At 43.5% G+C, this 15,312-nt stretch overlaps 1 protein-coding gene across 8 annotated transcripts in view; it reads right to left on the bottom strand.

The window, feature by feature from the left end:
* Positions 1-1,068: 1,068 nt before the first annotated feature.
* The window catches only part of LOC110288950 (cation channel sperm-associated protein subunit epsilon-like protein), a 144,853-nt gene continuing 130,609 nt past the window's right edge, over positions 1,069-15,312 (bottom strand). For all 8 annotated transcript variants that reach the window (XM_085843330.1, XM_085843322.1, XM_085843329.1 and 5 more), the window contains 3 exons: positions 12,768-12,925; positions 3,632-3,685; positions 1,069-1,401 (listed from right to left, as the gene is read on the bottom strand). In XM_085843330.1, the coding sequence (XP_085699456.1) occupies positions 1,248-1,401; positions 3,632-3,685; positions 12,768-12,925 (366 nt within the window). In that variant the 3' untranslated portion in view covers positions 1,069-1,247. The remainder of the gene's footprint in view (positions 1,402-3,631; positions 3,686-12,767; positions 12,926-15,312) is intronic.

Raw genomic sequence — 15,312 nt, 5'->3', positions numbered from 1 at the left:
GAGGTCAGGACATCCGGGCGCTGACTTAGGGCTGGAACAATCTGTGGTTGTTCTCAGAGCGGTGTGTCGGTGGCCCGCTTTTGACCCCCTTTTCTTCTTGGGGGGAGAGGCCCAATTCAGAGATCAGGACAATAGTATTGTCTTAATAGCTCCCAACAACTGATAAGTGGATATTACCCCAGAAATGTAGAATACCCAAGATACAATTTGCAAAACACATGAAACTCAAGAAGAAGGAAGACCAAAATGTGGATATTATGTTCCTTCTTAGAGTGGGGAACAAAATAATCATGAAAGTGTTACAGAGACAAGGTTTGGAGCAGAGCTCGAAGGAACGACTATCCAGAGACTGTCCCACTTGGGGATCCACCCCATAAATAACCACCAAACCCAGACACTAGGTAAATGCCAACAAGAGCCTGCTGACAGGAGCCTGACATAGCTGTCTCCTGTGAGTTCTGCCAGTACCTGGCAAATACAGATGTGGATGCTCACATTCATCCATTGGATGGAGCACAAGGTCTCCAATGAAGGAGCCAGAGTAAGTACCCAGGAGCTGAAGGGGTCTGAAGCCCTATAGGACAAACATCAAAAAAATTTTTTTAAAGTTCCAATACAGTTTGGATAAATTAAAAAGCAAAATTTGAACATGAGAATCAAAGGTTAAAAGAGCATTAAAATGAGGACTATTAGGTGCCCCGTTAAATATTTTTGGTTGTGAACCTCGACTTTAATTAATGGCTAAGCCATCTCTCCAGCCCAAGATGACCTTTTCTAGATAACGTCTGCAACTTGTATGTGAAACCTACCACTAGACAAGCTTATGAAATCTATTTCAAAACAGATGACTTAAATACATGTGCTTTTATTAAGTTCTTATATATAAATTAACCACAACTATAAACATATGATCCAATAAAATAATACTTGACACATTTATTCTCTGTCAAAAACGTTCATTGTTAGGAAGCACCATAAGACCAAAGGTAACTGGATGTTTTTTATGGTTTTTTAAATTCAAATGTAAGAGTATATATGCTACCATTATAATGGAATAAAAAACACAATAATACAATGCATGCTAGCTATTTGGGGGAATAATGTAACAATATTTTTCAGATATTGAATTTAATAATAGTATGAGCTTATATTTAATGTTTCTTAGGCAAACATACATTCTTAATATAATTACTTAAATGTATATTATCTAAATACGTATATGTATTCAGAGTTAACACTCCAGTTTCCTAATTTTTTTTCTGTTTTGCAGGAGGCTTGTGAAGTGGCTCAATAATAAACTGCCTGTAAATCTTCGAGTACCAGAAATAGCTCAGAACTAGAATGGTGATGAATGTGACCATCAGGACAAAAATGAAGGCAGCTACCAGGTAGACACTTGATCTGGAATAACAACAACAAAGGAGCCATCAGACAGTCACTCTCCATTCTCTGCCTGTTAATCTACTCAATCCCACTGTCTTAGAACAGCTCCCTCCCTTGCTGGTGGCAGAAATGGAGTAAGAAGCCCCAGCATCTTTCCTCAACATGGTTAAATAGCTTGCCCGAGGCTTCCCGGGAGACCTGTATGATCAGCTGGAGAGAAGGAAGCATGAAAGGACCCCGTGGAGTGGTGCAGAAGACAGAACCAAGAGTAGATAAGAGTCAGCCAGAGAAGCCTTGCAGAGGAGGAAGTGGCTGTGGCTAAACAGTGCTTTAGGAAAGGAAAGACTTGTATGCAAGGCCATGGACATGTGAAGAAGCATGGAGGACCTTCTGGGTCATTCTGGAATGTAACTTAGTTCTGTGTGGCTGCAACTGTAGAACCTGAAGGACGATGTGGGTAGAAATGAGGAGAGATGGCCAAAAGCACTGGGGAGGGGATTCAATGTCAGAGGCCTTGTCTACCAGGAATGAGGTCCTTGGGTATGCTTTCTAGCACTGAGGGAAAAATGGAAAAGGAAAAAAAATGACACCCCTGCCCCTGCCCCCACCTGCTGTGGGAATTTTGTTTTGTTTTGTTCTGTTTTTTAAAAAACAAACACAGAACTAGGACTATGATTTTGTTTTCATTCCAGGTGTAGGATGAGGGGCTGCTTCAGATTGACCACAGTGCTGCCATTTTGGGATGTTTGGAATTCTGGGGACTTTTCAGAGGGTATATAAATGCTAGGACCCTGAGAGTTTGGTTGTGGTAGGCTGTAGGTTGGTTGTGGTCTATTAAGAAGTCATTCACAAAGAAGAGGAGGAGGAGAAAAAAGGAGGAGGAGAAGGAAGAGTAGAAGAAATAAGATATACTGATGGCAAAGATCAAACTTGCCCCAAGGAACTCGATGCAGGAAATAGTCTTAATGATAACATCTCCCTTCCCCTGTCCCCTCTATCCTTTTTTCTCTGGTATCTAGTGTTAGGGGGTTAAAAGAGTGGAGGAAATGGGATCAAGAAGGGTAGATGAAGAACCCACAAAGTAGCCAAAGTCCATCTAAATACCTCCCCCTAAAACCAACACTCCCATCCCCAACTAAACAAACAAACAAACAGAAACCAAAACAGGTGGGCATGCATCAGATAAGAGAAAGCATACAGTAAGAAAAGAGTTGGAGTTTAGGCATAGAGCAACAGGAGGGAGTTTCATGGGTGTGAGACACGATGGGAGAAGGACGTGATGATGTGGGTGAGGAAATGGAGAGAAGGGGTTAGGTCCAAGCTGTATTCAGTCTCAGCATTTGTTAACAGGTGACATTCCAGGAAGGCAAAAGAATAAGGAGAACTGCCAACTTGGCATCGTCAGCATGAAGATGTTGTCATCACTCACTGACACAAATACAGAGGGATGGGCGGGGACACACATGGAGACATGGCCTTAGTGTGTTTCCAGGCTGGCCTGGAACTCCTGGGCTCAAGTGATCCTCTCACCTCTGGCTACGGAGTATAGGGAGCTACCCTTCCAGGCTTAGGGCATGGTTACATGGCTGGTGGTAACTGAGCATTTGTTTTGTGTGTGAGAGCATGCATATGTGTAAGAGTGTGGGTGTATTTGTGAGAGAACAGGTGAGCATGTGTCTGTGTGTGTGTATATGAGTATGTGAGCGTGTGTGTAAGTATGTGTATGACTACGTGAGCGATTGTATATATGTATGAATGTGTATGTGTTTGTGAGTATATCTGTGATAGCACGGGAGAGAGTGTATGCGTGCGTGAGCATGTGTATGTCAGTATGTGTGAGTGTGAGTGTATGTGAGTGTCTGGATATTGGAAGCTACTCTGTGCTGAGGGCCCTTCACTTCAGGTCTCTTCATCTGGGTTTCTGTGGAGGTACCTCCTACGAGAGGGCTTACATTTTAATCCAGATACTTAAGGGTTGGTTTCTACTTGAGGTCTCAGTGTCTGCTTGGAGCAGATCGCTGTACTGTTACTTTCTCTGGGCCTGCAGTTTTCTCAGTGTGATTCTTCTCCTCCATGACCAAGCAAAGGGTTCTTTTTGGAACCACGGTCAGCATAGTCTTTCTACCAGGCATTGTGCTAGATGGGGGGACGAAGAGTCCTAGGCCAGCCTGGTTTACGAGATTTTGTCTCAAAAAAGACAACCCAGGAAATTGAATAAAACAAGCAAACAAGAAAAACTGCCCATTACCTGGGAATCATTCCTAAGCTCTCAATCGCAAAAATAGTTGTTAGGTTACAGAAGCTGCAAATTAGAAAAGGCAGTATTAAAGATTAAGTTAAAGGTGTTTAAAATATCCATATCTGTGCTCACAATCAGGTCATATGGAACCTTATTAAGGTGTCAGTTTCTTGACAAGGACACAGCAGACATGCATTTACAGGACAGTTATAACCATTTTTCTTTTTCCAATGCAGCATCTTCAGGCCATTGTGAGAGTCCTCAGAGGTTCTGTCTTCACAGCATTATACACTTTGGGTGGTAGTTTTCAAGGCAACAGTCATGATGACTTTAATAATACCGACCAATCATAAGTATCTTCAGAGGTATAACACAGTGAACCATTGCATGTGGAGGTGCTGTTTAAATGAGCATTTACTATGTGCCTGGTGTGCAGAGTGTATACATGTTCTATGTTAGTCCTCACAAGAACCCTTCCTGCCAGACGAGGTAGCTGAGGCTCAGGTCTTGCATTGCTATGGCCAAACTCCCGATGAAAAGAACTAGAGGAAGAAAGGGTCTGCTTTGACTCACACCTCAAGGACATACAGTCCATCATGGGGAGGAAGGCATGACAACTGGTCACAACTGACCTGGAGGAGGAGGAGGAGAAGGAGGAGAAGGAGGAGAAGGAGGAGGTTGGTGATGTGTCCAGCTCACTTTCCCTTTTTGTCCAGTAGTGGACCCTAGTCCATGAAGATGTACATCCCACATTTTCAGAGAGGGTCTTCCCTTCCTCAATTAACCTAATCTAGAAAAATTATTAGAAGACATGTCCAGAGACTTATCTCTTTGGTGATTCTGAATCCTGTCAGGCTGACAATATCAGTCATGCATGACAAAATGTAAAGACTGTTTAAAGAGGTCTGCTGGGGTGAATTTCTTAGGCCCGTGTTGCTCTTCCACTTTCAGGCAGGGCCCAGAAGAAACTGTTTGTGACAGAACTGAGACTGGTATCAGTGTCCGAAGCCAAGTAGAGCCCCGAGGTCTCAGGAAGGGGACTCTGCAATGGGAATGGCCTGTTCCATTGTGTATGGGATCAAGGAAAAGCGAATTGATTTATAATTAGAGCAAGGATGTATGGTTACTGTCTTAGTCAGGGTTTCTATTCCTGCACAAACATCATGACCAAGAAGCAAGTTGGGGAGGAAAGGGTTTATTCGGCTTACACTTCCATGCTGCTCTTCATCACCAAAGGAAGTCAGGACTGGAACTCAGACAGGTCAGGGAGCAGGAGCTGATACAGAGGCCATGGAGGGATGTTCTTTACTGGCTTGCCTCCCCTGGCTTGCTCAGCCTGCTCTCTTATAGAACCCAAGACTACCAGCCCAGAGAAGGTCCCACCCACAAGGGGCCTTTCCCCCTTGATCACTAATTGAGAAAATGCCTTACAGTTGGATCTCATGGAGGCATTTCCTCAACTGAAGCTCCTTTCTCTGTGATAACTCCAGCTGTGTCAAGTTGACACAAAAATAGCCAGTACAATTGACCCCTTGTCAACTTGACACACAAACACATCACTAGTAAGCCTCAACCCTTACATTCTTATTCATCCTCAAGATCTAAATAACTTTAAAAGTCCCACAGTCTTTACATATTCTTAAAATTTCAATCTCTTTAAAATATCCATCTCTTTTAAAATCCAAAGTCTTTTTACAATTAAAAGCTTCTTAACTGTGGGCTCCACTAAAACAGTTTCTTCCTTCAAGAGGGAAAATATCAGGGCACAGTCACAATCAAAGCAAAAATCAATCTCCAACCGTCCAACGTCTGGGATCCAACTCACGATCTTCTGGGCTCTTCCAAGGGCTTGGGTCACTTCTCCAGCCATGCCCTTTGTAGCACACACATCGTCCTCTGGGCTCCAGATGCCTGTACTCCACTGCTGCTGCTGCTCTTGGTGGTCATCTCGTGGTACTGGCATCTCCAAAACACTGCGTGACCCCTTCAGTCCTGGGCCTTCAATTACAACTGGGGCTGCACCTTCACCAATGGCCTTCCAAGGCCTCTCACAGTGCCAAGCCTGAGCTGCTGTGTGACCCCTTCATGCCTTCAAAACCAGTACCACCTGGGTGACCCTTACACATTACCAAGTCCCACTGCAGAAGGAGTACAACCTTGCCTATCTCTGGAACACAGCCTCTTTGTGCTTTCAGAAAACACTTCCCAGAAGATGTCACCTCAACGATGCTGGTCTCTTCTTAATCACCGCTAATTTCTTAGCTCCAGCTAACCAGCATCAATAGTCCCAGTAATGCAAAGTTTTTGCTTTAGTAGTTCTGGTATCTTGTTAATCACAGCTGATTCTTCAGCCCCAGCTAACCAGAACTACAAAATCTTCACAATCAAAACAGCAATGGCCCTGAAAAGTCTTTAATTTTCCCTCTGAAATTTCACAAACCAGGCCTCCATCTTCTGCACTGTTCTCAGCATTATCTTCCAAGCTCCTACACAACATCTGACAGAAAGTTCCAAAATCCTTCCACAGTCCTCCCCAAAACATGGTCAGGTTGTCACAGGAATACCCCACTCTGCTGGTACCAATTTGTCTTAGTCAGGGTTTCTATTCCTGCACAAACATCATGACCAAGAAGCAAGTTGGGGAGGAAAGGGTTTATTCGGCTTACACTTCCATGCTGCTCTTCATCACCAAAGGAAGTCAGGACTGGAACTCAGACAGGTCAGGGAGCAGGAGCTGATACAGAGGCCATGGAGGGATGTTCTTTACTGGCTTGCCTCCCCTGGCTTGCTCAGCCTGCTCTCTTATAGAACCCAAGACTACCAGCCCAGAGAAGGTCCCACCCACAAGGGGCCTTTCCCCCTTGATCACTAATTGAGAAAATGCCTTACAGTTGGATCTCATGGAGGCATTTCCTCAACTGAAGCTCCTTTCTCTGTGATAACTCCAGCTGTGTCAAGTTGACACAAAAATAGCCAGTACAGTTACCATCAGAGATAATGCTACTCAAGGGACTGGGTAAGGATCGTTGATGTTGGACCCTCTCTGTCTCTCATGACAAGGACTGGGGTTGTAGCATAGTGGTAGACAGCTTACCTAACATGTGTGAGGCCTCAGCTCAGTTCCAGTATTGCAGAGATATAAACAAATGAAGTTAAATAAATAAAATCAACAAGGCATACCTGAAATGGGACCTCACAGGAAGAGGCACAATGGCGACATGGCCAAGCATGTGGCATGGAGAGTTTACTTTCTGGACTGAAGTACTTGTTTCCTCAAAAGGGGAAAAAAGTCTGCCAGGACCTGCCTTCTGCCAAAGTCACCTCTACCTGGAGAGAGTCTGTTCCAAAGGTGAGTGACCCAGAGGCCCAAAGACTTTTCCCTGTCTCAGAACAGTTCTGCCAAGCACCCCTGCTCCAGTGTCCCTGTGAAATCAACTGAAGGCTTCACCAGGGTTGGAGTTACCTGCTTCCCCCTCTCCCTGTTCGGACTTCCTTTACTTCTAGGGCGTTTTTGGTATTCACTTGTTTCTCTGATAAAGCTTCATTTCACTCTTTGAGCCTCTGGTCTGGGTAATAAGTTATATAGTAAGTAAGAAGAGCTATAAAAGCAGAATGAAAGGTCATCATGGAGTTGCAGACTTCTTACAAGGAGGCAGTGCTATGGGAACCACTACCAAGATGAGGTTTTAATCCCACTGTCAGAATACATAAGTTTGAGAACCAGGGCAACAGAATTGGGATCCACCCAGTTTTTCATTTATAACCCAAGGCACATGTGTGTAGCACCTTAGATTGCATAGGAATAAAAAGATTTTCTGCCAGAAACCAAAGTACAGTGCTGGCTAAAGACATACTGTGCATAAGGATGGTGTATTGGCTGGTTTTGTGTATCAACTTGACACAAGCTGGAGTCTTCACAGAGAAAGGAGCCTCCCTTGAGGAAATGCCTCCATGAGATCCAGCTGTAAGGCACTATTTCAATTAGTGATCTAGGGTGGAAGGGCCATTGTGGGTGGTGCCATCCCTGGGCTGGTAGTCCTGGGATCTATAAGTAAGCAAACTGAGCAAGCCTGGGGAAGCTGGCCAGTAAGAAACATCCCTCCATGGCCTCTGCAGCAGCTCCTGCTTCCTGACCTACTTGAGTTCCAGTCCAGACTTCCTTTGGTGATGAACAGCAGTGTGAAATAAAGCTGAATAAACCTTTCCTCCCCAACTTGCCATGGTGTTTGTGCAGGAATAGAAACCCTGACTAAGCCGGGCAGTGGTGGTGTATGCCTTTAATCCCAGCACTTGGGAGGCAGAGTCAGAGGCAGGGGGATTTCTGAGTTCGAGGCCAGCCTGGTCTACAAAGTGAGTTCCAGGACAGCCAGAGCTATACAGAGAAACCCTATTTTGAAAATAACCAAAAAAAAAAAAAAAAAAAAAAGAAAAAGAAAAAGAAAGAAAGAAAAGACAGATGGGAAACCCAGTGTGGTGGTACACACCTTTAACCACAGCACTCCACTCGGGATAGAGAGTGTAGTTCTCTGAGAGTTCAAGGCCAGTCTGGTTTACATAGCAATTTCTAGGACAGCCAGGACTATCTCGAGAGACTGTGTCTCAAGCAAACAACAACTATAGTTATTGGTGTCTATTTCTATATGACTTATATGTGAACTAACTTTTACTTTTCCCCCTTTCCATTTCTCCTACTCGTATATGACATATTTTAGGTGTATGGCAAGTGGTGATGACTGGGAACTGATATCACTTCGTGACAAAATTAAAGGAGAAACAAAAAATTCTTTAGAGGATTTGGACTTGTTACTGGATGCAGTAAGACTGATTTGTTCCGCTTTGGATGGAAAGTGTATTTCTATTATTTAAGTATAATTATGCTCTTATAAAATAAATTACTGTTGTGGTTACTTGAATGATGGGCGGTGTATTAGTTAGGGTTTTACTGCTGTGAACAGACACTATGACCAAGGCAAGTCTTATAAAAAAACAACATTTAATTGGGGCTGGCTTACAGGTTCAGAGGTTCAGTCCATTATCATCAAGGTGGGAGCATGGCAGTATCCAGGCAGGCATGGCGCAGGAGGAGCTGAGAGTTCTATGTCTTCATCCAAAGGCTGCTAGTAGAAGACTGACTTCCAGGCAACTAGGGTGAGGATCTTATACCCACACCCACAGTGACACACCCATTCCAACCAGGTCACACCTATTCCAACAAGGCCACACCTTCAGATGGTGCCACTCCCTGGTCCAAGGATATACAAACCATCACAGGCGGTTTGGGGCAAGGACATGATGACAGCATGGACTGCAATTATTAGTTATTTCCACTCTCACTTTCTCTCCAGCCTCATTCACTCTCTTGATGGTCTTTATTTTGACTACTTTATTAGCTTGTAGTCGTTGTGCAACATTAGATGTTTTTGCATGACCATTTTCTTCCATGATTACGATGATGGTCCATCACAGTCACCCTCTGTCCCTCCTCTCTGCTCCCCACTGACATCCTTTCTCTCTCCAAACAGCCCCACTCCTAGGTTTATGACTTTTGCTACAGTCTAGATTGTATCTGTAAGAGAAAACATGAGCCACTTATGTTTCTCAGTGTGGCTTTGTCACATAGCATGGTGCTCATTGGTTCTCTTCATGTTCCTGAAGATAATATTAATTTGGCACTTTCTGAGGCTTGATTAAATTCTATTAAATACATAGACAGGCTTTCTTTTGGCAGACAGCTGGGTTCCTTGCATCTCCCTTTAAAGCCTTTTCTTTAAAAAAAAAATCAAAAAAACAAAAAAAATTCAAGCCGAATAAGAATGGCCCCCATGGGCCCAATGCTTGGTCACCAGGGAGTAGCACTATTTGAAAGGATTAGGAGGTGTGGCCTTTTTGGAGGAAGTGTGTCAATAGCAGGTGGGCTTTGAGGTTTCAGAAGTCCAAGCCTGGGCCTCTCTTCCTGCTGCCTGTTATCTGGATAGACAACTCTCAGCAATTTCTCTAGCACTGTGTCTGCACTTGTGCAGCCATGTTTCCCATCATGATGATAATGAACTGAATCTCAGAAAGTGAAAGCAAGTCACAAGTAAATGCTTTTCTTTCTAAGAGGTGCTGTGGCCTCACTTCAGAGCAATAGAACACTGACCTAGATACAAGCATATGTATTTTGTATCTTCTATGTAACATGCATAATACTGGGGGTGGGGGGTGGGAGCTTCAGAGGTTGGTTTGATAGGTAGTTATTTCCATTGGTCCGTGGTCCTTGTCTATGGCTTCTTCTTTTCCTGTCTGGTTTATTTGCTAGAATGTTTCCTTCCAGATTGTGTGTGTGTGTGTGTGTGTGTGTGTATTTACTTTTAAAATAAATTCTTCCAGTCCAGTTATTTATTTGTTTCTGCTGAGCATTTGGGCGGCATAATCAGATGGGGACTATGTCAGACTAAGCTTTTACTACAGTCCTATCTCCGGTGAACACTCAGCTCACCTCATGAGGGTTGCTGTCCTTTTCTTTTCCCTCCAGAGTTAGAGCTAAACTTAGATAAAAACCCCATCATTTTCCCACTCACTGTCATAGCTTGTCTCATCTAATCTCTGTCTGCTAGTCTGTCTGTCTGTTACACCCTTTTATATCACTAAACTTTTTCTTCTATTTCCTATTTCCAGGCTTATCCAGGGTTGTGGACATGTAAGAACAGGCGATCATAATTTTATTAGCTAACCCCCATAGCACCCATGCCACCATTGTACCCCTGTGGGCATAGCTTGTTAGGCTCACAATGGTTTAGAGTGCTGCTGACATTGCCACAAGCAGCCTGTATAGCACCTTCCAGTAATATAAAACTCACTCAATAGGGAGGAAGCTTCCTGGTCAATACCAATTTGATTTCTCTGTGTCCTGTGGCCAAAGTGTGTGGGGTCTTCAGCTTTAGAGTCTAACTATCCAGTTCTTCTGGGTAAAGAAAATCAATGACAATAGGTTGTATTCATTTGGGGTCTCTAGATTGTCCCTGATCTTACAACTGAAGGAGAGGTTTTCAAATCCTAGCACTGGGCTTTTTATTAGGCAACTTATGGCTTCTTCTTCTTCTTCTTCTTTTTTTTTTTTTTTTTTTTTTTTAGTTTCTGACCTGGATCTTGGCATTGAGATCTTGAGGTTTAGTGGCTATGAATCCCAGAAAACTAAGACAGGGAGATCTCTGAGTTCAAGGTAATCTGGGACAAAGCAAGTCCCAGATCCAGGCATGGTGGCACAGACCTGTAATCGGGGCCACACCTTCTGCTGGAGACCTCTATAAGCACATTGGAAGAAGGAAGATTTGCTCTCTTCTTTGCCTGCTTGCCTTGTGAGACTGAACAACTACTAGATCCTTGCACTTCCATTTACAGCTGCTGCTGCTGCTGACCATTGTTGGGGAGTTGAACTATACAGACTGTAAGTCATCAACATATCGGCTCACTATATAGAGACCACCCATACGTTCTGTGGCTCTACAGAACCCCGACTAATACAACATGTATGAAATTACTAACAATGAGTAAAAAATATGTTAAAAAATTTATATGGCCATTTTAATAGTTGAGAATCCTATGTACTGATTGTCCAAGTATTAGCTGTCAGCACCCATTACATGGACTGTCTTAGACATGTCATCTCATTGCTGGTCCCCCAGGACCTTCCAGGATGCAGGCTACTTTGTCTGCTTGATCGGCTATCAGTCATTTCTCATGGCCTGGATCCCTTGTGGCTTTTACACATATCCATTTCTCTGGGATTGTTTCACTCTTGAAGTCTGATTTCCTTATATGTTTGTTATTTTTGAGAATCTCTTCCAGACTGGTCTTGAACTCCTGGGATCATGAGATCTAGTGGACTCGGGCCCTCAGAGTAGCTGGGATGACTGGCTTGTACTTCCATCAGAATAGTCCGGATTGTCTCCTTACATTGGCAAGAGTCCCTTTGTGCTGTGACATTACATCATGCATTGTTGTGCATCAGTTAAGCTGCCTATCAGCTATGAACAGCAGAGGTTCCTTTCCTTAAGGCTTCTCCTTGCTTGCGAGGAAGCATTCTCATCCCTGTGGTCAGGGTTGGGAGATGTGCAGCACTCAGAACTCCTTTGGAAGGAAATCCTCTCTGTTGCCCTTCTTAAGAACTTTCAGCCTCCTTGGAAATAAATACACTGGAGGCTTACAGGCATAGGAAAATCATAAATCTCTTAGTTTTGCTTTGGTCTTTCCATTCATCAGTCTGTATCCCAAAACTACCTAAGTCATCAGTGAGCCTTTTAGCATACCAAAAGTCACATCTTCTGAAGGAGGAGGGTGGCAGTCAGGTAATGTTTGTTTGCCAGGTAATAGAGGGAACAACTCAGAGCTCAAAAGATAATGTCACATTACTAGACTATTACTCAATCCTCCAATACAATCATTACTCATTGATCCAGTCCACACTGTATTTTACAAATCTGTTTCCCCCAAGGCCATGCACATGGGCTCATGGGTTTTCATTTCCTCTGCTGAGCTAGGATGGAACCCAGGGCCCAACACATGATAGGGGTGATGCTTGGTCTTCATTGTCAGGCTGACTTGATTTTAAGTCACCATGGAAACACATCTTCTGGGACTATCTGGGAGGCTGTTTCTAGAAGTGCCTGACTGAGGAAGACCCACATCAAACCCACCCACATGGCTCACACAGTTGCTCGGACTGGGGTCTGTGACTGGGAAAGATTTGAGCCTGACTGCCATTGCTCTGTGTTTCCTGACTGCAGTTCTTCCCTAGCTTTTTCTACCACGGTAGATTTTACTTTCAAGACTTTGAGACACAATCCATCCCTCACCCATTATGTCCTTTCTTGTCAGATGTTTGGCCATGTCAATAGGAAAAGTAGCCAATATGTATGTCAAGGGGACAAAATACCAGAATGGAATTTCAAACTGAGTGAGTAATCCAATTACTAGGTGACATGAGATGTCCTGCTTTTATAGCATGTTTACTGATTGCTACAAAATGAAAAGGAAACTTATAAATAACAAGATTAACAAAAATGAGATATTTAGATGGCATCAAATTAAACCAAAAGGCAAAAAAGGCAAAAAAAATCATAAGGGGAAACTATCATTTTATTCTTACTTAAAATGTTATTCTTACCTATAGTTTGGATCTAAGATCTTCAAGCGATACACATACATTCCAGCATACGTCATGGGCCATTTTATGTGGTTTTTATTAGAATAGTTTAGAATCTCATATGGTTGGCTTAGGTCTCCTGGCTTCCCAATAGCATAAGAAAAACAAGGCCTATAGTTCTGAGTACAAGCAAAGACAGAAGAAGGTTATTTCCAGACTTTAATACAATCTGATTTATATGATGTATGAGAAGTCTTGTGTATTTAAATTTTATGTGTATGAGTATTTTTTTTTCTGTATTCAACTGCACCACCTAAAAACACTACCTGTGCAGGTCAGAAAAGGGCATCTGAACCCCCAGGAACTGACATTAACAGGTGCTTTTGAACTGTCTTGTGGATGCTGGGAGCCAAAACCAGGTCCTCTGTTAAGAGCAGCCGGTGCTCCTATCCGCTAACCATTCTCAGTAGCTCCAGATCCTCATACATTCATTTAGGAAACATCCTTAAGAGATGGATGGCTACATCGTTCTACTGTGCAGCTGCAGTAGCAGAGAATACCTGGCACATCCCCTAGCAGCCCCAACCCGTGGTTCAGAGAGGAACTTCTGGGGGATCCCTCACTTAGTCCAAGATATGTGGGTGCAGGAGCTCAGTTTAGTTTTCAGAAGGGATTACAGCTGAGAATGGTGCCCATGTTTCAGTTTGCTATGGATATACTCATAGTAGCAGGGCAGAGATCCAGCCCATGTACAAAGTGGGTATAACCCTATGTGGGTAAGACTGCCCCTGGAGAGAGACTACTGGGCTCCTCTAGAGATGGCTGGGATTTCTCCCATTTAGAAAGACTGTTACCCACACCTAACCCTAACCTGGCAAGTTTCTTTGGGTCTAGGAGTTTGAAGCTCCATCTGACCCGGATCACATGATTATTTCCACAGCATGGAGGCTTCATGGAGTCAAAGTCTGTCTATAGCCATTGAATAGTCCTGGTAGGGATAGGGGCAAGGTTAATGTAAGAGGTAAGTTTAAGTATAAATGAAGGGTTAGACTAAGGGTGTGAGTAGGTGTAGGTTGGGGTGAAGTGGTTGGGGTAAGGGTAGGTGTTGGTGCAAGGGTAAAGGTAAAGGTGAATAGGGTCGGGTCAGGAGTAGGGGTAGTGGTATGGTTGGTCAGTGGCACTGGATTCATCTGATGGTATTTACTTCTTGATTTCTTTATTTCCCCTACATTTTGAGGCCTTTTAATGTAGTGCTACCACAGGTATAGTCCATCTTCAATATACTAGGTGGTGGAGGTGAGTTATGCTCTAATTTCATATGAAGCGCATGTGTTCAACCTAATGAAGTATTACAATCCCTCCTGATGAAATACAAAAATAGCAGTAGGAATCCACATCTCCTACCCTTTCTCACCTCTGTTCACATCTCGGCCATGGCATGTCTGCTCCATTTGCCTAACGGTGTACGGGTGTACCAGTGAGTGAGGAGTGACAAAAGGCTCATGGATTTTCAGTAAACCAACTTGGAAATGCACACTATGGAGGGTGTGGTGGCACACACTTTAATCCCAGCACTTGGGAGGCAGGGGCAGCTATACCTCTGAGTTTGAAATCAGCCCAGTCTATATAATGAGTCCTAAGATACCCATGGCTATGGAGAGAGACCCCCCTTCCTGAAAAAGAAAATCCAAAATATTTTCTGGGTCAACACTGGGCTATGAGAATTCTTGTTTACTGAGTTGGTTAATACATGGACCCATGAACTTGATTAAAATAAAAGAAGACCTTTGCACTACACCTGGGAACTGAATATCTGCCCATCACCACAAAATGAACCAGTTCATCAGGACTGATTTCCTGGTATCACTGTGTGCATTTTCCTAGAGAGACAGGGGAATATCTTTGTTCTTTCTATTTTTTCTCCTTTGTTAATTTTTTAATACGAAGGATGGTATTCACCAATGGTTGCTCCTCTTCCTGGCTTCCATTTGATGTTTTCTGTCATACCATTGGGCTGCCTGGTTATTATTATCTTTCCCCTCTCTCTCTCTTCTTTTTTTTTTTTTTTTTTTTTCATTTTTAAGCCATCACTAGTCTACCTAGTCTTCAAGAAAACAAATCTCCCCTAGAATCCGTAGCTCACTCCATTTCTAGCCGAGGAGTGCTCTGTCTAGGATTCTTGGTCACTTTCAGAGACTCAAATCCCATCCTGTATCACAGAAAATTCAGCCAGCCCTGCAGTGCCCACCCACTCCCTATCTATTCCAACACCAACTTCAAGAACCTGTAGAAATGCCACTTTTCCTTTCAGACATTTGTCTCTGAGAACTTAGAGTTCCAAGAGCTACTTCTCAGAAGCACAGCTGGCTCAGGCTGTCCTTCCTTTTCACATGGTAGACCGAGGATTGAGGGCCTGACATGTTCCTTCCAGAATCTTTGCTGGTCATAAGCTACTTTCATGGTTTCCAAAGTACAGCACCAAGACCCAAGCTAAGCAATGCCACCTATATCTGGGGACTTCTAGAAACGTGAGTTTAGGAGCTGGTTTGTAACCTAGATGCTTACA

The sequence above is a fragment of the Mus caroli genome, unplaced genomic scaffold, assembly GCF_978045245.1.
Source record: "Mus caroli unplaced genomic scaffold, Mus_caroli_1 scaffold_1, whole genome shotgun sequence".
NCBI lineage: Eukaryota > Metazoa > Chordata > Mammalia > Rodentia > Muridae > Mus > Mus caroli.
Note: the sequence above shows the minus strand (reverse complement) of the source record. Positions and strands in the feature narration are given on the sequence as shown.